We start from the raw sequence: 25,403 nt of genomic DNA on the forward strand, positions 1-25,403 counted from the left end.
TGATATTTTGAGAGTGTATGTCTAATTTTTCAATCATATTATTCTATTTTCTTTTACTCATAATGTATGATAAATAAACACATTAGATATATTAAAAAAAACCAATTTTTTTTAAAAAAATAGAAATTCAGATAAAGTTTTATATCTAAAAGAATAAATATACCATCCCACTACATAGCCTTTTACTCAATTTAGGAGTTTAATACAGTGATGATATTATTTAAAAAGAATCTCGAGAGTTTCAGTTTTAATACTATAAACATAAATAGCTGATCTGATGATGGCTGCACAACACGCTACATGTGTATACAATTCATGATTGTGAGGTCTAGAAGTTCTGCAGAAACAAACTATACAGAAGCTGAATCATATGTGCATTAGTTGAAATTTTATGTACAAAAGTCGCCCAACAAACAATTCATCGAAAATGAGGAGCATATGAAACCACCATTGGATCTGGAACTACAAGAGGCAACTTGTCAATATACATGAATAGTCTCTTGAGATTTTCCCTTCCAATGGCAGATAAATCAGTAATGTCACAATTGCTAGTGTAGACCCACAGCTCCCCTGAGTTCACCCTTTTCAGACTGTCTCGACAAAATGGACATGATTGTGATCGACCCCTCCTGCAGGGGAGATGAAACGTAACATCATCACTTGAGTTTAAGGGAAAACTATGGACGTCAAGAAGCATTGTAAACATAAACCGAATAATGGAAAAACGATAGGATTTATGCAACAAGGAAACGGTCTCCTATGTTCTCTTTCTTTGTATAGAAAATCCGGGCCGCCCTCAAGTTTTCAACAATCTGTTTTTCATCCTCCAAGTCTATTGGAATGAACTCAGGATGGGATCCAGCATGCTACAATTTGTATGACTACTTTCGATTACTATCCATTTATAACGGATGGGAGTAACTAAAGAGAATGATAGTAGTGTATTTACCAGTTCCGATAGCATTTCATACACAGGGAATGGGCGCAACTGGGCAGGACAACCTTGGTATCCATTTCCATGCAAATCCCACATTCTTCTTCTCTCTCTATCTCAATTTCAGACAGCTTGCCTTTCTCCATTTCATCTCTTCTCCGGTATTTAGTTGCACAGATCTCCCTCTGTTTCTTCTCTTCGATATCAGTGATTCCTTTATGAAGTTGCAGCAAAGAGGGGAATATAACACCTGGAAAGCATTGGAACTTGTCAAAGTATTTCTTATCACAGTCACTAAAGAAAGATGCCATCAGGCAACGTGGGGAATAGCATAATTTGAAGTGCACTCACCATAAAACTCACTTAAACTAGCTTTTCTTTCGTAAACAGACATGGTAGTCTTACCATCCTCGTATACCTACAATTACCAACTTGATGATCATAGCAGAATTAAATAGATGAAGCAATATAGGATGCACATCATGCATAAAACACAAGACAACCTTGTAAATAAGGATCCTAATGAGTCCAAGTACACCGGCAAGGCGACAATCAGTCCATTGAAACAGGAAAAGGAAAATGTCAGCACAGGGGCTGTATGAAAGCCTCATCTGAAGGCATGCACCATCATATTCCCTTGAATAATCCGAAGCCCTGTTTCCATCCTCAAGAAAAACACAGAATGCATCAAAGAAAAGAGCACATAAAGCATTAAAGTCCAAATTTTGGAACACTCTCAAAAGCAACTCCAATCAGGCTATCACTTACAATGTCTCATCAAATATCCAGCCCCTAATAAAGGGCATAACATAAACCCCTTTAATCATGGCTTGATTTTCTAGCTTCAACTAGAAGGAACCTGTGATGAGTTGTGAACGAGGCCCTCGAATTCAAACTCTTACTACGATTTCATATTGGGTCATACACAGAATATTCTAAGCAAGGAACATTTTTGACCTCATACATTCTCCTGAAATCTTGAATGATGATGATGCTTTTTGTCATACAAAGGATCACAAAAGTCCACCAATATATCATCAATCACGTATAAATTCCAAAATTTTGTCCATGAAATTCAAATTTACACCAGATTAGACTTGTTTCCACAGGAAGCAGATACAGCCAAATAAACTAAAAAGGAAAGAGTATATCAAAATTTGATTTTCACAAGAACTATGCGCCCTCACAGTAATACCAAAAAGAATCTCCACAGAAAATCAGGTTTAGAAGGGCAAGAAACAAAAATTGACAAGGAAAAAACATACAGGGTGTTGGCATGTTGAATATCAGCCTCGAGCGCTTTTAGAGAATCTTTGAAAGACTTCCTCATCAGCCTCCCTCAAATTTCTTTCCTCTTACTCCCATTCACAATCAATTCTCACCTCCCAATTGCTTGGTTCACCTTCAAAAAACACACAACCCGGCCCCTCTCGCCCACTATCGGAAAAGAGTCCACAAAAGGAAACCCAGAAAGAAAATTGAAAAGGTGAAAGGTGGGTGAAGAGTGAGAATGGTTTTTGCAGAGGGTTAGTGAGTGAGAGAGTCACCAGATGACACCAACGCACACTCTATGGCTGGCCTTCTTCTCGCTTGGACAGCACGCTTCTTGTCTTGTGTTTGCCTCTCCTTAGTTTTAGTTGACGCAGATATTGGTTCAGTACTAACAAGTATTAATTTTATGTGTTTGGTGCGGGTGTGGCTGCCCCTGCCCTGTGTGCTTTGCCTTAATACTCCTCCTTTTTTTCTTAATTACTATTTTAGGTATCTTTGATTTTTATTAATAATCCATTGCATGCAATTTGCAAATCCCTATATAATTATTGTATATAATATTTTTGGTATATGAAGAATTATTAAACATAAGCCAAAATGGATTGTAGATAAATCACATGAAATGATGTTGCGAGTATGATGTGTTAGAGTGAGGTAAAAGAGGACAACTCAACAAACAAACGACGACGACGAGAACGACGTGTTGGCCTCCACTGACGAGTGTCACCCATGCAACCTGTCCCCTCCTTCTGCTTCCCTCAATTCTTGCCATCTTTTTAAATAAAAAATCAAATATACACTCTACAGTCTACACTAACAAAAAAATGGTGGTATTACCTTTATTTCTTAATTGTTATAAATTATTCATATTTTTTTAATTATAAAAAATTATTTTCATATAAATATAATTATCCTTATTTATGTTGAATAATCAGAAATACGAATTAAAGAATAGTATAAGAAATGAGTTGCCATAAGTTTTCCAAATTCATGAATGAAGCATGTTATGACCGAAAATATATATATATATATACATACTGAGTTATTAATTAAGTCCAAGGTGGGGCCCGAAAGTATTCATGATTATGTGATGCATTGCTGCCTGAAAGTCCGGTTTTGTCAATTATCTTAGATTTATTGTTAAAATGATGATTAATAATAGTGTTGAAAAGGATAAGGTTATGTGGAAACAAGTGCTATTTAAAAATTCAACCAATGTGCGTACGTTGTTTCACAATTTCTACCTCCAATAAAACCAGCCAACCTACTTGTGCATTTATTATTCATGTTTTCCAACTATGATCAACTACTTTATATGTATCATTTCTTTTAGTAGTAACCAATTTAGGTTTGCATGATAGAGACAGTTTAACCTGACCCAGAAATAAAACATTGGGCTGTATGGCAATCATTTGCTTGCAATGCATCAAGAAATATGCGTGTATTTAGCGTGGCACAGTGGCTAATTCGTTTGCTCTTATGTCTAAGGAACCTGCTATGACTACAGGGACCAACAGTTGAGACAAGTTTAGAAAGAAAGAATACACCAAACCTGGGGGAGGTTTCCTTTTCAGTACCCTTTTATTCTTTCTATGTCTAAGGAACCTGCTATGACTACAGGGGCCAACAGTTGAGACAAGTTTAGAAAGGAAAGAATACACCAAACCTGGGGGAGGTTTCCTTTCCAGTACCCTTTTATTCTTTCTTCCTTCTCAATCAATGTCAAAGCCTAAGTGCACATTCAAATTGTTACCACATATGGCAATGTCGTACAAGACATACAGAACACAGCATTCCAAATAATAATAATTGCAGCAAGGTTAGAGACAAAGAGAAGCTAACAAGGGACATTTCAACATCAGCAAATGGTATTTAATAGATTAAAGTGTATAAGAGGAACCTGGTAAACTCATGCATATAGCTAAGTTCAGGTTAACTAACCGAACAGGATAGCAGCTGCTTCCCTGCTTTGTAGGGAGGCAGGGGAACAAAATGGGCAGAAGTGGACAATAGAAATATTCCAACTCTTTTAAACAGATCCTCATATGGAAACATAAAATGGATTTGGCATGAAATGGGCCACAGTGAGTTGGATAGAAGCATCCAAAACCCATATTGAGGAATGTGTATCTTGAGCTTACTGAATGATTTCATGGTCCCTCACACCACGGACAAATTGAAAATAAAATACGCTATGCGTTGCAAATCCTTTATCAATGGGTTTCATTAGGTATCAACTTTCCAGTGTCAAAAACTAGCAAAGTATTCACCTGTCAACTGTGGGCTCTCGATTGCCCAAAAGCTAGTATAATAGCAAGACAGATGCCATTTAGATACCTCAATAAATCCAATTCCCTTCTTTCCAGCTCTAAGTCCATGAGTCCCCTTATTTTCAAAAGTAGGCCAATCACAATAAAGATCTTCAGATTCACCACCATATTAAGAGCTACCAAGGTACGTACATTAATTGTATCTTTCAGAACTTGAAGACTTGAAACCCTAACCAATCTCATTTTGATTTAATATTTGACCCACATTTTAATTCAAAACAAATTCGCATGAGGTGAATAAAATAAAGACCAAAGAGTAAAATAATTAACCCTTCCATACCTACCATTACAACAAAATTTAATAATATTATGACCATGAAACTGAATAAAAGAGATCATCTTCAAAATCGACATCAGAACCCCACCCAGTACCCACAAATGCAGAATTTCTATACGCCATTGCCGCTGATAAATGAACATAATATTCCGCGTAATGTATGATTTCAAGCATTATCGTTTCTGGTACTGAAAAACCAGAGAAAATTAATAACAGAAAACACCATGTAACTCAAGCAAAATAGAAAGAAGTAAACGCCCACGAAACCAGTGGCAACAACAATCACTCAGTTAAGGAACGGCTGCAAAATCCAAAAAACAAAAGAGAACCTGCTTAAGGAGCTTAACCAGTGGCAACAACAATCTTCGAATTGTGATTTCTACACGCCGGCTGCGAAGAGCGCGCCGTCTTTAGCAACCACAGCCAACGGATGCTTGAGGAGCTGAGCGTAGTCGGCGATAACTACTTCTCCTCTCTCTGCTTCTCCGCCTAGGAAATACACGCAAAACTAGACCTTCTCCGGCTGCACCAATACCTGGTCCGACATCGGTCGGGTTCAGTAAAATTGTCCGGGCCACCATAGTAATGTAGCTGGAGTGTTATTACTCATGCCCGGACAGAGGTCCTGGAGCTTTTCAACCTCCCCATCTTCCTCCCTTCAGATAAGGCGCGGAGCCGGAGAGTTGTTTCGTAGTGAAAAGTGGGAGGGAAAGGAATACAGAGAATGGAAGCAGCCGTTTGATTTGTGTTGCTGGACCCTTTTTACTTTTCTTCCTTTGAATAATTATTTTGGAGGTGATGGATTTAAATGGGCTCTGAATTGTTGAAGTAGAACGGCCCAGTCTCTTGCCGCAACTCTAACTCACTATTTATTTAACCCACATACATTTGAACTATAGATCTATACTATTATAAAATATTAAAAATAAACTTTATTGTCACATCAATTTTTTAAATATTCAGACTTATTCGTTTGCTAAATTAATTTACTAAAATATCCCTCAAACTTCCTCAATTTCTAACACTTTTGGATTTTTACCCCATAATTGATAATCAATTTAATTATCAATAAAAAATATTAATTATTTATAATTTTGAAATATTCACACACATCGAGTGGGCAGTGTAGCAGTACTGTGAATATAAACTGTTCAGCAGGAACAATATGATCACAATATTCCAATTATTGTTGGAAAGTTAATTACAACCCCGACTGCTACTTTCCAATTATTGTACTATATATATATATATATATATATATATATATATATATATTATATGAGAAAACAAAAAAGAAATCGACTCACGATAAGAACTCAACAAATTAAGGAGAAGAAAAGAAAAAAGAAACAAAGGGCAGTGCATGCTCCAGCCACATTGCATGAAGAATTAGGTTCTTGGAAAGACATGCAATCCAGTTCTACCCATTTCCAGAATGGATCACACACTCATACTTGAAACTTGCCCACTTCATCTCCATTTCAACCAATGAATATCAAATGCATCCAATCTCCTGAATTCATCTCAGCCTCCTTTCCAACTCCAAATCTGTATATATATATGTCATATCAATTAGTAAATATAATTGAGGACAGTTTACATAGGATCATATGATGATTAAGGGGACTAGGTTATATTTCAATGTCCGGTTGGCCTGAGAAATTTGCATTTATACCTTAAACTCTCATCATTCCTTGACCGTGTGAGGCCGTAAGTCCTAAGTCGTTAGAGTCTGCAAAACAAATTCAACAAAAGGGTAAGATCGAGTGAGTTTGGCTTTGCCAAAGGTTTTAAGACGATCACCACAAGTTGTAGATATCCTAGTATTAGTGCCTACTTAGTGGCTCCCTAAACACGAAGAAGCAAGCCCCGATGATGACGTAGCACAGGAGAAGAACCAGTCCCTTTATGTAATGAGATGTCCCATCCTGTAAAATTCATGAATTTGTTACTGACAATTGTAGTTATGCATAATTAAGTACAAAGAAATGTAAATATGAATCATCTCCGGTTTTTTTACTACAACAGTGTTTGTTATTTTGTACCTGTAACGTGAACGCTGTTACGAGTATTGATAGAGCAAGAGCACTCGTTTCGAGAAGATTGAGATCAAGATCCATGTTGATGCCTATGATCCATGCCACTATCACACTTAAAGGGACCTGAATATTGCACGTCATAATTGATCAACCATTAGCCTTTTCTAATTATCTTTAGTTGTCAAAATGATCACATTATTACTTAAGGTAAAAAAATCTTACCACAAACAAGGCGATTTGAGTTGCTGAGCCTAGAGCTACACCTAGAGAAATATCCTGCATCGACAAAAACACATATGATTATATATATCAGTATTGCACAATGAACAAATTAATATTTATCAGTTAGTTGTGTTAAAAACAAGAGCAACCAAGAAGAAAAAGATTCAATTCTGTGGCTGACCAATTTGTTCTTGAATGCAAAAATGATTGCCCCAGCATGTTCTGCTGCGTTTCCAACGATCGGTAGTAGGATCACACTGATGAAGCTGACAGACAAGCCCCAAGAATCTGATGCAGCCTAGTATAAAGTACAAAAAGTTAATTAAATACTACTCTTACTAGTATAAACTAGCAAAATTTGTTATGATCAACATTTTTCAGAAGAAGCTGAAAACAGTTGAGTAATTGAAGCACTTACTTCAATGGTTGCAACGACATACTCCGACAGTAGAGCTACGACTCCAGTCATCAGAACTAACCAAATGAATCCACCCCAGAAGCCAATCACCGGTGATTCATCATCTGATGCCACATCATCATCTTCATCACCCTGAACATCCATCATTTGCATAAAACTAAGTTGTTTGAATCACATATTAATGTGTATTTATTATTTATCTTTTGATATAAAGAAAATGTTATGATTACCTCATCTGCTTCAAAAAATTGTCGGTGAGTCCATAGTTGGAAAACTAGATAGGCAATGTAGGCAATAAGCATCACAATGCAACTAGCCCTCGACAACTGAAGCGTCCCGACTGCTGTTAGCTCGGGAGATTTCCCAGCAAACTTAAACATCAAAGGCAGCACATGACACAATAACCCAAGCAACAGAAGCATTGAGTTCACATCCGCTTGTTTCTGTCACGTAAGAATTATTAGTCCAAATTAATATTTTCAAGAAATGAATATGAATTTTGAGGTTTAGACGCATTTTAGTTTCTGAACTTACTCTGTCGAAATTTTGTTCTTTGGAAATGTTGGCAATGCCACCACAGAAAAGAGAGGTGCCGAGGACAAGAAGAAGATTTGAGAGTATGGAGCCGAGTAGAGAGTACTTGACAACATCTACTTTGTGCTGAAGGAGTGCAAGTATAGATATTATCAGCTCTGTGGCATTTCCACATGTTGCATTTAGGAGCCCTCCAACTGCAAAATTCCAGCAACCAATTGATGCAATAGGAAAAACAAAACAAATGTATATATATTGGCAAAATTATATAGAGATTTTAATTGGGTGTTGTGGGGCTCTTAATTTGTGCATAATTAATTAATTAATTAATTCAACTAAGGGATGGTTTGACACGTTAAGTATATGTAAAAATCCAGAAATTGAAATCATCAACTAGTGCTTGAAAACGTATAAAATTAGGTAAAACTAAAAAAGTCGTATTAAAAATTCATAATCAAAGAAAGGAGGAATAAGTTAGTTAAGTTACATTAAAGAAAGAAGATTAAGGATTGGTCAATATTAATTAATAGAGCAATAAATGATAAGATTGAGATTGAAATATATATATTTGAGAAGAATGCAATAAAAATAATAATCACCTGTTGGTCCAGTGTAGAAGGCGATTTGCCTGCATAATTAGGTAATACAAGAGGGAGAGGATATATAAGTCGTTAGATAGCTCCTGATAAACAAGCAAATTATTCAAAATAATTATATATAAAAGATTAATAATTAGTTGCTTACTCTGTTAGAAAACTGACTCGTTCAGCAAGCGGAGTGAGTCCAAGTAAACTCAAAGCAAACACCCATGCCTGCTAATTACAAACATAAGAATCCATCACATGAAATAATCAACTGCAACTGCATGCATCCATTAATATATATATATATAGATGGAGATGGAGATGGAGATGGAAGCAGCAGTACTTACACTTGCATAATTACGATATTTTGCAATAATGGCCAAAGGAATAGCGAGAAATAAAAGTGAAAGCTTCGTTCCCAACAAAACCTCCTGAAGATTACCCAAAAACGCCCTCAAAAACCCCACTCGAACCTTTGACACAAGCGACCGATCTGATTTCTTGCGCAGCGAAGAGGAAGACATGTTGTGGGCAGTGCGGGCAGCGCTGGAATATCTCATCTCCTTGCTCAACAGCTTAATGTTACCATTTTCCAACAGCCATGCCTCATGAGGAGATGCCGCCATTTTTCCCAATTCTCCTTTCTCTCTCGCACCCGCCATTTCCCACCTGTTCCTGATCAAAATTTATGAGGAAGACCCACCCACCAAACTCTCCTACAAAATGCACACGTGTTATTGCTTCCTACACTTGCACTACTAATGCGCTATTTATACAAATTCATGCATGTATATCTCTTTATCACCCGATTTTTCCACGAAGTTTCCTCCCACCATTTTTTGTATATATATTCCAAATTCTGTTAATCATATTTTATATTCTATTTTAATATAAAATAAATTAATGAATATGATTATCTGACGTATATATATATTTAAGAAAATATTAAAATTTAGAATCATAGTTGAGTCGTGTACTTTAAAAGAAAGAAAAACTGGGTTTTCCTTTTCTAGAATAATTAATAATGTGTAGTTCCACATGAGTACGTATTTTTATCTATAATGTAAGAAGATGTTTGGTTGAATTTGTAAGCCCTTCATTTCAGACATTTTAAACTAAACTAATAGGATATGTGTAAAAGAATGCAACTAGTTTAATTCCGGAAAAGAGCATTCTAATATATAACTAGATTCACAAACCACTCAAGCCTACATACCTTAATACTTTATTTTTAAATATTAACAATCTTTTTTCTAATAATTATTTGTAAGATTGCTAAATGTTGTTGCTCTAATCAAACCATTTAAAATTCCTCCAACATTTTATAAATATATAAGTATTAATCATATATACGTACACCCTCCAACAATAATTAATGCATCCAAGATTCGGGGAGTTACCTACAACTTTATTTAATTTCTATTTCAAATTTTATTAAAGTTCTATCAGTTTAATATACAGATTTTATGTGAATAAAACTTACATCATTTATAACAAATTATGTACGTACTAGTGGCATGTATATATTTATCAAATTTGTTTGTGCTAATTCAACTTTGGGGGTCAAATTTCCTTTTTCTTTTTGTATAAGAACGATTATTACAATTATATAATTTACATCAATATTAATGAATTAAAAAAATATAATTATTTATTCAATAAACTCACATTAAGTGAGATAAATATATATTTGTTCTAATAAATTACTCATACTAAGTCAGGCAAATACCTACACGTTTGATGAGACTCAAATTCATGATCATAGACATTATTGATAATTGAGGGGTCATGTCAATATTACTCACTGTGAAAATTGCGATTTTGATCTCATAATATAGGGAGTAGTTAAGCCATACAGTTTCCAAAAAAATTATTAGCAAATTAAGGGCAAAATTAGTCGAAAATTACAAATCTAGCCAGAAATTGTCATGTGCTGAGCTCCAAATTTCAGCCCGATTATAATTATGGACGGATTTGTCTTAAATATGGTATTTCTTTCAAATGGCATGGTTTAATTGTTAACACAATTCTAATAAGGTTAAGATTGCCAAATCTCTGCAGTTAGGGGCTAAAATTGCAATTTCCACTGACTTAATCAACCTAAGGTCGCGGTAAAATACAGCAGGGACACTTGCAATTTTGATCACACAGCTTTGTATAGGAGACATGGTATAATTTTAGTGATATCGAAATTGAACTTGGCAATAATTACTTAAACAAAAAAACTATATTACACAAATAAAATCCATCCAGAGTTTGCAAATATAGGCAGCCAGTTTTCGACATGTGCTCCTCTCGAATTCTTGCAAATTTTGTTCTGCCTTTATTGTCAAATTCAATTCCAATAATTAAAAATTGCCGTTTTTCTATAATTTACAATTTCTGCATGCTGCAGTATTCTTAAAACATTTGATATAATACACATTATGAGTGAAGTAATAGTATTAGGGTTTTGGCGAGAAAGAATATATAAACCACAGGAATTCAAGACATCAATCCCCATTCATATGTGCAATCAAACTTCACTTTCAAATGATATATGTATATATATGTTCCAGAAGTACTGAAACCCTAAAAACTGGATTAGTCTCACAATCAATCAGGAAGGGAGATATCTCTGATGTACGGCTCTGGCACTGATGTACCTGTGCTCGAAACTTCCTAGAAATTTCTCAGGAGAGTACTCATCCATGTGATTCTTTTGTCCCTTAGTTTCATAAAAAGCTGATGTTATGCTACTGCAACAAAACAAAAAACCTAAGGTGGTCTGTCAACTGCATGTCCAAATTACCACTCTTCCATCGATTAACAATTGTAGTGGCCTTAATTGCTTTTCCCTTTTTTATTGCCCAATGAACAACCCCAGTCTCCTGTCAGATTAGATCTGAAACCAAAGCTCACAACTCTCTTACCTTATTTGCTTTTACTGAAGACCAACTGCACGCATATAGGTTTCCATCCCAGTTTAGTTTTGTAACTTAAGGGGATAATTTAACATGTTTGGTCTTTATACGAATTCATTTTTATGATTTAGTTCTATAATTTTGATAGTACCATTTTCCAATCAATCTGAAATAAAAAATGGGTTGGGGTTCTTTTTAGTTTAACTAATTTTGATAGCGATGTTATAATAATGAAGAAGCATATAATTATGTTGCTGATGAACTCAATCGTTTAAGCTAATTATTGTTTGTTAATTGTTACGCCCTTCAAACTTAAAAAATTACAAGGAACAGAATAAAAAGTTCAATATTATGCTTCATCTTCTTGTTTTATATATATATATATAGAGAGAGAGAGAATTGAAATATTCTCCCAATTAATTAACTAATATGACAAGTATTATTCTCTAAAACATGCATTTTCTAGCCCAGCATGGACCAACTTTTAAGTATAATAATTAAGGTAAATTACATTGATACCTATATAGGTAAGGTCAACATGTCACATATGTTATATTTTTTATAAAATTATAATTATACCTTCTAAGAGTGTTAGTGTAATATTCTATTGTAGATATTTGTGCATGTTTTGCTTCTAAAGAAAAATGTAATTGTAATTACAACTATAATCCCAAAAAATATATTTGTGTGGTGGAACAGTTGTATTGTTTTGTAAAAATATGATTGGGTCACGTCTCAGGATCGTATCATCAATCTGTACAAGGATGTATACATATATAAAATGAAAAAGATATGTAATTGTATAACAAAGTGCTCATATCGATAGATGGAGAGTGGGGACAGAATTAAAAACCGGGCATGAGCCCTTGGTGTAGTGGAAGAGGTCTCTGCCAAATTTCATGTTGTTTCTGGGAAGCTTCCTCTTTCTACTTCAGTTTTATCATTGTTTGCGAACAAGACAAGCTTCCCCGCTCTCTCTCTCTCTCTCTCTCTGTGTGCATGTCTGCATTCGGCATCCATGCACTTCACAGCCTCATATTTATATATTTCGTCATAAACAATCATCTACATATATATATATATATATATCAATCCTTATATTCATAAATTAATATATATGAATTTTGTTGATACACGACTCGTGGGATTTGATTGAATCCCAACCTTTGATGGTAACTTTCGAACAACATTATATTAATGGATAAAGTTGTGTTTGGATTCTAATAATTAATGGCTCCCCAGTTCCAAAATTATATTCAGCAAACCATGTGATGGTGGTATGATTATTTCCGTCAATCGAGTCCCAGAGGGGGTTGCAAACAAAAAACAGGTGATTTCCTCGAAATTTCTTCCGACCAAACACAGCCTCATGCAATCATGCCATCTTTTGGGGGACTACTCAACCTAGCTATATCCAATTTTGCACCATAAACAACTTTCTCCATTTATTTCTTTTTTTCAACCTTACAAACCGTGGTGCATGCAGTGGGAGAATATGGATAATTGATGTCAATTCATTCCGCAAAAATAACGTCAATTCAATTAAATATTTTATGTTAATTAATTTTAACTACTTAAGACCAAAATTCGCCTAACCCGACAGTCAATATGGTCTAGAGACACCACTATTGCGTACTACCATATGTATTCTTTGAGGAAAGTGGTCAATTCAAAGTACAATTCGAGTACATCCGCAATTTCTTCGGTTTTAACAGTCAACATTAACTCTGCCACATTAACCAAATTGCAACTTCCAAGTCACAAACACCCCAGCGCTTCTTTGTTACCCATCGAGTTAAAAGTGGCAGAGTGCAAGAAAATAAACGACAAACCTGCCCGAACTAAGTCAGAGGCAAGTAATTTAATCTAACCGGAAATTGTTACAAGAATAGGGACAAAAGCAAATGCCCAACACTTCAGGATTTCCACAGAGCAAATATTGCAATATAAATAAGAAAGAGTTGAGCTTGAATAGGAGACGTCATGTATGGTTGGTTAGACGTCGTTTGGTCGAGTTTGCTCTGAATGAATTTGTTGCATGCATAATTTTGCGGTACCACCAAATGTTTAGCTGGATTCATAGATTGCTCCTCTTGGCTTGATGCAGTACACACGAGATCCGAGATGATCGACTTCAAGACCAGCTTCTTCACACCCAGTAAAGAATAGCGACTCTTCTTCTTTCCCTATTCTGCGTCTCCAACTCATTAAGAATGATGGTCGAGTATGCGCGCATGAATCTGAGGCAGCCGGCACACACGAGTGAATTCATTAACCACATTTTATGGGGGAAAAAAAATACACTAAGACCAGGAAAGAGTACCAGTCTGGTCATCATCATCCCTCCGAGCAACGGACTCACTAGGTTTTGGTTTGTAAGAGTTGAGGAGAAATGATAAGGACTTTATAAGGTTGGCGTACTGCTTAACGTCTGCATGACACGAGAGCAAGGTATAAAAGTGTTAAAAATAATATGTTTGACAACTCTGACAAGGTAGGGAAAAGGGGCCACAGTTACTTTGACTTTGTTGACTATACCTCCACCAAGTCATCATTATTCATTAAGAAACATCAAACCGATATGACAAAGGCCAAACTGAACCTCAGCACTTACAAAGTAAAATATCACTTGCTATAATCAGGTCCCAATCTGGATCAGAAGTTGGAAAGACATCACCCCATGAATCTAGAAAGAAAAAGACATGATCTTATATTCATCAATATTGAAAGAGCTATAGTTTATATAAGTTTCAGCATCAGAGAACATCAAGCAAAAGAATTTACGCCTTATGTGCGGAAGGACAGGAGTAACTCCATTTATCCGGCAATTATGAGCTATATTTTCCTCGATTTCAGCATCATCATAATCAGATGTTGCAATGTCAAGTTGGAAGGATTTTTGCAAAAAGATGGCCAGAGCTCCGGTTCCACTGCAATGAACTCAAAATGACCATCAGAAGGATGAAAAATATTTTCAAATAAAACCAGTCTAGGCTTGGTAAGGCAGTAGCATTCCAACTCTGGAGATGGATTTTATGAGAACTAATTGGGAGGCCAGTCTCCATCACCTTAAGGAAAGAACAAATGTGAAGCTGTTGCAATAGACATTTTCCTTCAATAGTTATTTATTAATTCCAAGCCCTCATTTAACAAAAGATATGGAGGCACATTCTAAATGTTAGAGACTTGCTTTGTATTCATCCAAATAAGAGTCCTGAAAGACATGCTGCAAACTTGAGTATTAATTCTACAAGATAATGTTAACAATTCAAAAGTTGTATAGCACTACACACCATTATGGATTACCTGCCCAATTCCAGTACTCTCCTTCCCTCTATCCATTGTCTGTGTTGAACCAACCATTCCGCAAATGCAAATGTACCAGGCCACAGTAGATTCGCATTTAATTGGTGAAAAGAAAATTCCCGGATGAGCAATTCCTGCACAGAATCCCAAATGCACAAATAAACATCAAGCAGATGATTTTCATTAGAAACAAAGTTCCCGCAACTGATTACTAGTCTCTAGCAAGCAAGCTCGGCTGGAAAAATTTATGCTCCATAATTCAACACTGAGGCAATATTGCCCTCATGAACATCTCCTTCGTTAATTCAAACCTTCCTACATCACATTTAACGCCCCTAAACACTACCTTCAATGAGAATACACATCAATGCCACAAGATAATGCAGGAGAAGTATAACAACTAATGCACAGATAGCGGTCAGTAACGCAGTGATCAGATGCTTAGATCTTTCATATCATCCTTTGCCTATCAATTAGCTTCTAATTCATCAAAATGAAAATATATTAAAAATTAATTAACCATTCATTTCCAGCTAATTAATTTTCGAGCTTTATATATAATACGAAGTGAAAAAAAAAAAAAAAAAAGTTAAACAAGCAATAACCAGAACTTTATTTCTAATATCTAGGAAAAAAAAATGTAAAACCAGACCATCCCAGGAAATTGGTGCTTTCTCTCCACGAAGCTCTCATGGGATTCAGTCCTTTCTTCTTCTGCACAAATGAAAATTGAAAATTAAATGTAAAATAAAGTAAATTTTGTATAAACGTGTGGCTAATTTTCAAATAACGAAAGATAGATAGAGGTCACCGGAGGAGCTGCCATCGGAGTCGGCGAAAAGCGAAGAAGGAGAGAAAAGAGCAATGTCCATTCTGCTACAGAGACAGTTTCTTGGACTGAGAATACAAGAATTATGGGCTGCAAGTTGGGATGTAACTTTCTTGGACTGGGCCAATTATGGATACAAATGGACTCTTAAATTCTCAAAGCCCAATAAAAGAGGAATTATGGGCTTCAATTTGGTGGGAAAGGCCCAATACCTAGCACTAACGAATGTTTTTACGCCGACCAACCGAACAATTAAGAAATGAATACGTAATCTTCAAAGGAGAATTAGAAAACGACAATACTTCTTCCTTCCTTCATCCACTCCGTCACTGTGAGTAGCAATAGCATTGTGGCAGCCAAACGCCGACCGCTCCTCTTTCAAAAGCACGTATACGGTCAAGAACAAGAAGGAAAGATGGTTGGTCCGAGTCGCCCGAAGTTTGTGCTGTTCGGGTCATCCATAGTTCAGATGGTCAACAACGCTGGAGGATGGAGTGCTGTTCTTGCAGACCTATATGCTCGCAAGGTAATCTTTTTCTGCTATATTTTGTTTGGTACTATGTTTGAAGATTTGGAAGCTTATTTCTGGCTCTGAACTTCATTGAATTACTTCCGGATGATGCTTTTGTTTGACAATATTGAATAGAAATTCAGAATCATGCGGATAACACTAGTTTGCTTGTGATTGATCGTGGATTCGGATAAGAGAATCATTCATTTTAACCATTTTCTGCAATTTGGATTTCCATGTTTTGGGTCTAAAGGAACAAATTTCATTCAATTCAACTGATTAACCATATGATGAACTTAAGTGTTCAATCGATCATTTTTGTAGTGGATCCTGTTTCTATTAGCCTCCAGTATTTGTGTTACTACTTCCATTTCCATATTTATCCGATTTCTAAACAATTCTATATTTCTGTGGAAAATGCTGAAGGCGGATGTATTACTGCGAGGATACTCAGGTTGGAACTCGAGGATGGCTCTTCAAGCCTTGGATCGGATTTTTCCCAAGGTATATATTAGATACTGAATTAGGCAGATAAATGTATTGATTCATGCATTCAGTTTTACAAAAACAATATATATCTCTTGCTACCAGACCAACAGAAATTGATGCCAAAAGGTGTTTTGTTCCAAATATTAGCTAACATTGTTTCTCTTCTGAATTCATGTATAAATATGAATCTACCCCTACCACTATTTATTCCTATTTTATAGAATATTTTTTCTTTAATGGTTTTTGGTTCAGGATGCGGCTGTTCAGCCTTCTCTGGTAGTGGTATGCTTTGGCGGTAATGACGCTACAAACCCTCATCCAAGTGGCCTGGGAGGTCATGTTCCTCTTCCTGAATATGTTGATAACATGAAACAGATTATTGTCCATCTCAATGTTCGTTCCGTATTATCCATTCCTTGTGATTCTAGCAAGTTTGCAGATATATAATTCCTTCTGTGTAGAGTCAACCGCTTTTGAACTCCTATATGAAACTGCAGATTTGGAAGTGTGTGACATTGTGTTTGACTACCGGACCATTGTAGAAGGAATAAGTAAAATTTGGATTAACATTAGGTGCTTGTGATATAACCTAAGCATGGTGTTTGTATTAACGCAGTAATTTCTTTATTATTTAGTACCTTCCTGTTCCTTAAAAATGACTTGTAGACCAACTTTCGATTTAGCAATCAAGAATACTGACAGGATAAACATATTTTCCATCCCTTTAAGAGGAAATTATATTAGCATCATGGCCATAGACCAACTTTCGATTTAGCTCTGCAGATTAAAGCATTTACTCTAATGACATTTTCATCAATCTCAGAATCTGTCAGCCAAGACACGGATAATATGCCTTAGTTCCCCCCGTGTCAATGAGGCAAAAGCTCGTGAATTCTATGGGTAATCTATCTTAAATGAGTTCGATATTATAATTCTATTCTTGTACGTCATACTTAATATTTTCCCTCTGAACCAGGAAAGGACTTGATGACCAAGCCCGGACAAATGACGCCTGCCGCATATATTCTGAAGCTTTAGTAGAGTTGTGTAAAGAATTGGATGTTGAGGCCATCAATCTTTGGGCAGCGTTTCAGCAAAGGGATGATTGGGCTAGTGCTTGCTTAATGTAAGATCACTTCTTGCAGGCCATGCTTCCAAAGTAAATTATTTCAGTTTTATCTTAAATTTATGTATTCTCTTGATAGGTTAACTCAAGGATGGAAAAGGAACTAACGAAAAATCAGTAGCCTAAGCTGATTTCTTGTCTTAAATTCTTGCTGCGTGTCATTGTTAGTCTACCATGCGCAGAGTTGGTTGTCTTTTCAGTGTTTGACGTTTAAATGAGTCGGATTTTCCTGTTAACTGAAAAAAATAGATAGTTTTATTTATCTGGCTCGACTTTGCAGAGATGGAATTCATTTGTCGGCCGAAGGATCCAAGGTTGTAGTTGCGGAGATACTGAAGGTCCTGAAGAAGGTTAACTGGGAACCAAGTCTGTACTGGTTGTCAATGCCATCTGAATTTCCGGAGGATTCACCATATTATGTTGTCGGCCCTGATGGTAAAACCACCCAAAATGTAACTGATCATATTTCTGTTCGGCAATTGCAGTGGCTCAATATCTAGTCCCAGCCCAATACAAGGTAAAAACTCTTTACAGGACACTGGTCGGAAGGATGATTAGTTGTAGTCATTTCATGTCATCTCGCGCATGGATCATTCTTTTTCTGGAGAATAATGCTGCACCATTTTCCATTTTATACCCGTACCTGACGCTTTATTCTTCTTGGAAATTGAGATCCTTTTCTCCAATGAAATGCGGTCTGCTGAATTCAAGGATTGATAATTCACAAAATTACAAATTCTTCAGCTACCACCAACCATAAGCAGCATCAGCATGCAAATCTTAGGCGTTTGGTTGGGAGCTGAAGTACAATCAAGAGTGGATGCGACTTCACAAAGGCAAAGGACAGCTTTTGTTTTAGTGAGAAAAGTGAAAGAAAGATAGACTCTTATTATGCGAATCAAATAGCTATTGGCAAGTGAAGCAAGCAGTTTGACATGACTGAAGCTTTGCTCCTGTGGTTCTTCCTTGCAACCCCCGTCCAGGCATGAATCCTTTCAAGATTTTATTGCACTAATGAGTTAATAGGATATACCTATACCACTACTGAGAGGTACTCCTAAAACAATAATAATAATAACAATAATAATAATAGTAGTAGTAGTAGTAGTAGTAGTAGTAGTAGTAGAGAAATAAAGGGAACCGCCAAATTAACGTAAACACCAATGGATATAATTACATGGCAAAGAAGCCACAGTACAAATATTAGCGCTCATTGACACAAAATTACATCAAATGTTAAATTCTCAAATCACAAGTCCAAGCCCTCACATGTTAATAAGTACAAGCAAAGACAGGTATATAAAATAATAAAATAGAAGATACATACACAGGGGTCAAAAACAAGCGAATGCAGCAAAAGCAGGGGCGACAGCAATACTAACCCAATGATCATGAAAATTCCAGTGTCGCAATTTCATTGGTTCTTGAATGATGCTGGTCTTCCCCAGGCAACAAAGCAAACAAAACCGAGCCACATGCATCCAAGAATTAACATCAGTCTGTAAATGATACACCAAGAAATCCAGCAGATTCAAGCGCAGATAAGCAGCATCTTTATGTGGAAAGCTGGAACCTGCCGCTAGGCTTTTTTCTTCTCCACCCCTGAAATAAAGAATAAGATCACACCCTCATGCAAAAATAAACAATAAATAAATTCCAAAAAATTCACGATTGAGCAGACTTACAAATGCCGCATAATATACAAATGTGAGACCCGCTAAAACGATGAATGCAATTTGAAACACATTGTACCTGAAACAGCCAAAACTTTCTTAGTACAACTTTTCATTCCCAAGAGTCATTTAATGGCAATACAGTCTATGGAAACTTACTTGTACAAATATTTGATTCCACGAAGAGATTGCAAGGTATGACCAAATATTTCTTGAGCTGCAGTTGCTTGGGCATAATAGGCAAAGGCAGTAGCACAGAACTGAATCACACTGCACAATACCAATGAAAATTAATCACTCTGAAAGTTCTTCAGGAGCAGAAGTTAAGTACATGATGTGAATGTTAAAAAAGGAGATGCAGCAATTGAAGTGCAACAAATTAGTGAAATAAATAAAACTAAATAAGCTTCTCATAATACAGTGACAATCCTCAAAAGTCGATATATTAAACTGCTATAACAGCATTTACAAATTCGGCAAACCTTGGGGAACAAAAAAAGGCATTCCAGGTGAATAATTACAAAATAAAGTTTCAAAAAGGAAGGAAATTGTTAAAATGATAAGAGTCTCTTCAAGTTCATAACAGAAATTATATAACCATATTCAGATAATGGAAGTATTGTTCCATATAGGCATCCACATACTAGCCTCAACCACGTCCCCTTTAAACAAGGCCAATAATTGATCAAGCTAAGCATTTAAAAATTGCAGCACCAAAATTCAAGACAGTTACCTGATTGAGCAAAGAAGAATGAGGCCTACATTAAACAGAAATGAGTTCATAAGTGTAGCTCCCCATCTGTGGACAAAGTTCAGATGTCAGGCAACAATAAATGCCAGACACCACAAAAAATGAGGAGTCAGAACCAAATCCAAGACAAAGAGTCAAGGAAAACGAGAAAGGAAACCCATAAAATATACATACTTCATAGGATGGATGGTTATAAAAACAATTTTCAGCCCCAGCATCGTCGCCCCAGCAATTACAGCAAGCAGAAGGTAGAAGCAAAAGAATGCAAATGCTACAGTACCCAGAAGACCTTGAAGAAGAAGAAAACAACAACCAATCAACTATATGCCTCATTCCGAACAAAGGTAAAAAAGAAAACACAAATAGAAGTTTCAATGTTACCCCAAATGTCATCCAACTTGATGAAGACCTCGTTAAGAAATGGAGAAAGAGGAGGGTCGACCAGTAAGTATATCACAATATGTGCGATCCAAGCTACTGAAACAATCAACCTGCTCAAAGCAATGAAGCTTGTTTAACATTGTCAATCAGCTAAGCAATATCACCAAGCATGAAATGCTAAAAAGCAGAGATCTGAGTTGAGCATGATATGTGGTGATTCATCCAAATCATCTAGCAACGATTGTACTTCTTTCCAGATCCAAGTGTTGAGTACCTCCATATAGATTCATGGAGCAAGATTGTGCACTAATTCAGCAGAATCTACCATCACTAGCTTTCTTTCTTTTTTTTCTTCTTGATGATTATCATTAGCTTTCCTTCAATTTCCCCACTCAGCTACAATTTGGTACTCCATTTTACTTATGGGATAAGTAGGTTATCTACATATAGAAACCAAATACTTTATTCTTAGAAAGTCGGTCAAGCTTCTCTACATGGGACATAGAGACATGGTTGAAAACCGAAAAAGGGGCATTTCAGAGCAAAACCAAACACAGAAGAAAGTAATGCATACAAGCACTTCAGTAGAATCAGAAACACAGCTTCTTCACAAGCAAGTATCGTCAGAAACAAAAGGACCCGGAAACTGAGTATAATCCGAGGAATAAGATGCTAAAGAGCCCAAAAGCCACATAAGAGCTCTAATTAAATTATTCTGCTCGGCTGTTTGCCAAAGCTTAATACTCTGCTTTTCAAAGTTTAATGACTTTAGCATGTTTTATTTGCGAGAAAGAAGTCAAAAGAATAAACACCCAAGCTTGCTATTGGGATTATAAGAGCTACTTCACATAATAGAAAGCAACCAATGGTGAAGTGGCCCAAAAATCACATAGAATTATTCTGCCTTGTGGTTTGCTAAAGTGTAATACTCTGTTTTTCACAGTATCGTGACTTTCTCTGATCAATAAATTAGCGTGTTTTATTTAAGAAGAAGATGTCAAAAGAATAAAAACCCAAGCTTCATATATTGGGTTGGGTCCAAATGAATCGGATCCAAAATGGGTTGGGTTCAAAATGGATCCAAATGAACGGGTTCAAATGGGTCAGATTGTAAATGGGTTAGGTCGGGTTGGTAAAAACCATTTTATTAATTTGAATAAAATGATTTCAAAATTTCTTGAATGAACACCAAGTTGTGTAACCATGTTTTCTATATTTATTGAGAGACAATTGTCATATATGTGTGTGAGAGAAAGAGGGTAGTGTGTGTGAGAGATATGTGAGATAGAGTGTGTGTGTGTGTGTGTGAAGAAAGAGGAGTTGCGAGAGTGTTTTTTTCTTTTTTTTTGTGTGTGTGTGGAGAAAGAGGACTGTGTGTGCGAGAGAGAGAGAGAGAGTGTGTGCAAATATCTGAGGCTCTTCCAAGTAATGTTTTATTCTCCAACAAACTATTCACATTCTAGGGCTATCAATCGTTCAAAGAAACTCTAAATGGAATTAGAAGCATGCACCAAAATGACTGCATGCACAACAGGACCATACCCCAGAACTCCAAGGACCAATTTGGCAAGGTAGCCAAGCACAGTCATAGCCCAAGCTGCTTCAGCCTGCATAAATTTGGCAGCATCATGATCAGTTTTATTCCTGTATCTGAATCCTTTTCATTTTTCCTTTCGCGGAAGGTGGAGAAATTCAAATCCATCACTACCATAGTAAAATGAAGTCGAATTGTTATTAATTGTCTTCGTACATCACCTTTTCACCTTGAGGATACATCTCTTCCAAGGCCTTGACATCTTCTTCCAAAAGAAGTACCTCCTACAGGTAAAAAGCATTTATGGCTAATTCTCAACAAGTGATGAATCCATGTGGATTTTCAAATAAAGGAAGATCCATTTAATGGGGAATAAGAAAGATGTGAAGAAGCAGGCAGCAAATCAGATCAAATCAGTTATTTCAAAAACACAAAAACGAGAAGAATCTGAGAGTTAATATATAAAGAAGCAAAGGCACGACAACAGACCTTTTCTACTGCTTTCACATTTTTGCGCCATTTTCTTCCCTTATTGCCACTCCTTTCTTCCTGGTGAAGTGCATCAGCTGTTTTTTTAAGTTCTCTTGCCTTTTTGGCCAGTTCAGTGGCTTCCTATAGGAGATGAACCATAAAGCCTCACTTGTGAATCGCATTTGTAGATTTCAATTGACCAAAGTTGCTTCCCATTATGTACACAAGGAAAGAGAAACTTGACAATTAAAAAAACAAGCATACCTTGATATACTGCGAGCGTGTGATAACAGCCTTTGGGCGCCGAATAAATGAAAATATGAGTCCCAGTGGAAGGCAAGCAATGCCAACACCACCAAAAATCTGGAGAAGTATGCAACAATTTAAAGCGCCGAGAACGAATATGTAGTGATACGGCACTATATTTCAGAAAAGAAACCCAAACCAGATACAGCAGATATGGCTCATCCTCATCCAGCATAATCAGATTAGTATAATTACTATTTATTCAACAAGATTAGGAAACATTTTGATACTAGCATCGAAAATAGCCTCTGATGTTTTTTGGTGCAGCTGAATAGCTGTTGCTAGATACTCTACCAGATACCTATGCATGTATTCACATCACAAATCCAGAACAGATTGCATGTCTAATGCAAGAGGAACTCATGAAACACTCCAATCATTGTCATGGAAATTTTTTCTTGTCAAAAATGCAGGAGGACATACAGTGAAAAGCACAGATCCAACAATTGTAGCAAGCGCAACAACATATTCCGGGAAGGTAGAGCGCATAGTCCAAGTTGTCTCAGATGAAGCATTGGCGGAATATGCAGAGCACTAAAAATGAGGGGGGAGGGGGGGGAGAAGAAGAAGAAGAAGTTAGTATAATGTTCAGGAAGCAAAAGTAAGTAGTAGTTTGAATGATTTGTAATGTTTCCTGACCTGTTTTGCTCCATTCCCAATACATTGTTGACTGTTGGAGAAGTCCCATGATGATGGGAAGTTTGAGGTAGATGATGATAGGTGCCTAACAGTGAAATCCACCTTTCCCACAAGCCCTAGGTGATAAACAATCCAAAAATTATACAAAAGTGTTGAAGTTTCTCATTCAACTTTATTCTCAGAATTACCTTCTTACTTTAACAACTTAGAACTCAACAAAGAAGCTTTATTTAGTGAAAAGATTCATCACACTGCCAACTCAAATTTATGTACAGAATGTGAAAACCAGTGCAACTGAAAGCAACTTATTCATGCGAGTGATGCCACAGAACGATACTGCCGTGTTTAGCAGTGGAATCAATTTCTCTCATCAACATTTTGGAATTGCAGATATTATCAAAGCATCCTAAAGTTGATATCATCCAATTACAATGATTACAAATGAAAAAATTACAAGGCATAAATCACAAGCCAGTACTATTCATCACAGGCGTGTGAACCAATAAGAACGAAAATTTGCATTATCGAGTGAACTTAGATAACAAGATGTGATAACAGACTTGAGACATTATGCGCTTGAGGTCATATCAGATAAAGACCCAACAATATTATTGATAGCACAATAAATAATTATCATGAACCTGCTTGAGATTCACTAAATAACTTAAGGCTTCCCAATTTAACTATGTTACTTAGTAATTCAAAGCACACTTTTCAAATTTGACACCTATTTGAGCAAATCTCACGCTAAATCAAAACCGAGAACATCACCCTACTAAAAATAACTCACAAAGTTTTATGGAGAGTTTACCGTATAGAATCCCAAGAAGAAGAGCGCAAACAACAGCTGTCAAAATCACCCAAATTAGTGCACTTTTCAGCCTCTTCCCCACACTCCTGAACAACAAATAGCCATAACCATTTTGAAAAACCATACACAAACGCAAAACAGAAGACATCGAACAAAAATGAGAAGAAAAAAGTGTCTGAGAATCCCAACTTGTCCTGGTCTCCTTCGTAATAAAACATGGCGAACGGGATAACAAAGAAAACAAGAACTGCATCCACTATATAAATAGCGAGCCACAAATCCTTCATCGGAAGCGTGAGGTTGCACGCGCCATTATATATCGCGTGGCGACAGGCCTGTCGATTGGCAACGTCTGCCGGGAGCATTAAAATAGAGATGGCGGCGATGGAGAGCCCCAGAACAACAACGAATTTGGGGAAGTAGGCTTGATTGGCATCATCAGGGTGCTGGTAATTGACAAGGAGGTAGACATTGAATATGAAGACCAGCACGCACACGATTATTGCAACGATCACTAGGGCTAAATTGAAATCCCCCATTTCTGGTGGGGTTGAATATGAAGACGCCTCTAACGATTCGAATCAATGCGTATTCTCTTCTAGCCTTGGATTGATTCGAATCGAGCTCAATTTCTTGTAGATCTGGTTTAGCAAAAGCGTGAGGAAGAGGAGGCAGGCTTGCTCCGGTGACGGTTTGGCGAGAGAGGGTGGGGATGAACAGCTGGGGCCTGACGCGTGATTACAAATTTACCATACTCGCCTTGCCATTTTGAATTTCAGGCTCCCAGCTTTTTATCTATTAGAATAATCTTATACTATTACTATTAATAATAAACGCGGCAACCGCCTTTTAGTATGTTTTAATACAATTTACTAAAAAAATTTCTGTTTAATTTACATTAATTACCTACTTATCTTATATAATTTTATAGTGATAACTTACTTTATTTAATAATTATCGCTTGACATATTATAACATATATTTACTTTTTGTGGTTGTTTTAAATCTTTTGAAATTGTAATTTTTTTCACTTTTCTATCTTATTCATCATTATGGTAACGAA

At 36.4% G+C, this 25,403-nt stretch overlaps 5 protein-coding genes across 7 annotated transcripts; 1 reads left to right on the top strand and 4 right to left on the bottom strand.

The window, feature by feature from the left end:
- Nucleotides 1-357: 357 nt before the first annotated feature.
- Nucleotides 358-5,828, bottom strand: LOC105161543 (E3 ubiquitin-protein ligase AIRP2). 2 transcript variants are annotated; one of them, XM_088880502.1, is made up of 6 exons: nucleotides 5,143-5,828; nucleotides 2,200-3,935; nucleotides 1,438-1,588; nucleotides 1,286-1,352; nucleotides 950-1,184; nucleotides 358-629 (listed from the first exon to the last, which is right to left on the bottom strand). In XM_088880502.1, the coding sequence occupies exons 2-6, from the start codon at nucleotides 2,262-2,264 to the stop codon at nucleotides 419-421; spliced, it is 729 nt and encodes a 242-aa protein (XP_088736628.1). In that variant the 5' UTR covers nucleotides 2,265-3,935; nucleotides 5,143-5,828; the 3' UTR covers nucleotides 358-418. The 2 variants fall into 2 exon arrangements, with proteins under 2 accessions (XP_088736628.1, XP_020549644.1); XM_020693985.2 differs by lacking the exon at nucleotides 2,200-3,935.
- A 135-nt stretch (nucleotides 5,829-5,963) lies between these two features.
- Nucleotides 5,964-9,359, bottom strand: LOC105161545 (vacuolar cation/proton exchanger 3). Its single transcript, XM_011079264.3, has 12 exons — nucleotides 8,958-9,359; nucleotides 8,771-8,838; nucleotides 8,626-8,654; nucleotides 8,027-8,223; nucleotides 7,723-7,935; nucleotides 7,493-7,624; nucleotides 7,256-7,372; nucleotides 7,075-7,128; nucleotides 6,859-6,975; nucleotides 6,651-6,741; nucleotides 6,489-6,545; nucleotides 5,964-6,361 (listed from the first exon to the last, which is right to left on the bottom strand). Exons 1-11 carry the CDS (start codon nucleotides 9,270-9,272, stop codon nucleotides 6,490-6,492), a joined length of 1,389 nt encoding a protein of 462 aa, XP_011077566.2. The 5' UTR covers nucleotides 9,273-9,359; the 3' UTR covers nucleotides 5,964-6,361; nucleotide 6,489.
- A 3,974-nt stretch (nucleotides 9,360-13,333) lies between these two features.
- On the bottom strand, nucleotides 13,334-15,778 carry LOC105161542 (S-adenosyl-L-methionine-dependent methyltransferases superfamily protein). The gene is made up of 7 exons (XM_088880405.1): nucleotides 15,631-15,778; nucleotides 15,472-15,533; nucleotides 14,820-14,953; nucleotides 14,298-14,443; nucleotides 14,128-14,199; nucleotides 13,837-13,944; nucleotides 13,334-13,753 (listed from the first exon to the last, which is right to left on the bottom strand). The coding sequence occupies exons 1-7, from the start codon at nucleotides 15,689-15,691 to the stop codon at nucleotides 13,581-13,583; spliced, it is 756 nt and encodes a 251-aa protein (XP_088736531.1). The 5' UTR covers nucleotides 15,692-15,778; the 3' UTR covers nucleotides 13,334-13,580.
- A 133-nt stretch (nucleotides 15,779-15,911) lies between these two features.
- Nucleotides 15,912-18,710, top strand: LOC105161541 (GDSL esterase/lipase CPRD49). 2 transcript variants are annotated; one of them, XM_011079258.3, is made up of 7 exons: nucleotides 15,912-16,174; nucleotides 16,586-16,663; nucleotides 16,901-17,041; nucleotides 17,472-17,548; nucleotides 17,625-17,774; nucleotides 18,055-18,291; nucleotides 18,447-18,710. In XM_011079258.3, exons 1-6 carry the CDS (start codon nucleotides 16,064-16,066, stop codon nucleotides 18,272-18,274), a joined length of 777 nt encoding a protein of 258 aa, XP_011077560.1. In that variant the 5' UTR covers nucleotides 15,912-16,063; the 3' UTR covers nucleotides 18,275-18,291; nucleotides 18,447-18,710. The 2 variants fall into 2 exon arrangements, with proteins under 2 accessions (XP_011077560.1, XP_011077559.1); XM_011079257.3 differs by having other exon boundaries at nucleotides 18,519-18,710.
- Nucleotides 18,711-18,922: 212 nt separating this feature from the next.
- Nucleotides 18,923-25,137, bottom strand: LOC105161540 (LIMR family protein At5g01460). Its single transcript, XM_011079255.2, has 14 exons — nucleotides 24,530-25,137; nucleotides 24,341-24,426; nucleotides 23,530-23,645; nucleotides 23,314-23,424; nucleotides 22,849-22,947; nucleotides 22,603-22,725; nucleotides 22,335-22,397; nucleotides 22,122-22,186; nucleotides 20,580-20,689; nucleotides 20,373-20,487; nucleotides 20,181-20,246; nucleotides 19,607-19,717; nucleotides 19,460-19,526; nucleotides 18,923-19,376 (listed from the first exon to the last, which is right to left on the bottom strand). Exons 1-14 carry the CDS (start codon nucleotides 24,877-24,879, stop codon nucleotides 19,329-19,331), a joined length of 1,530 nt encoding a protein of 509 aa, XP_011077557.1. The 5' UTR covers nucleotides 24,880-25,137; the 3' UTR covers nucleotides 18,923-19,328.
- Nucleotides 25,138-25,403: the final 266 nt, after the last annotated feature.

The sequence above is a fragment of the Sesamum indicum genome, linkage group LG5 (genome assembly GCF_026168435.1).
Source record: "Sesamum indicum cultivar Baizhima isolate 11 linkage group LG5, ASM2616843v1, whole genome shotgun sequence".
Taxonomy (NCBI): domain Eukaryota; kingdom Viridiplantae; phylum Streptophyta; class Magnoliopsida; order Lamiales; family Pedaliaceae; genus Sesamum; species Sesamum indicum.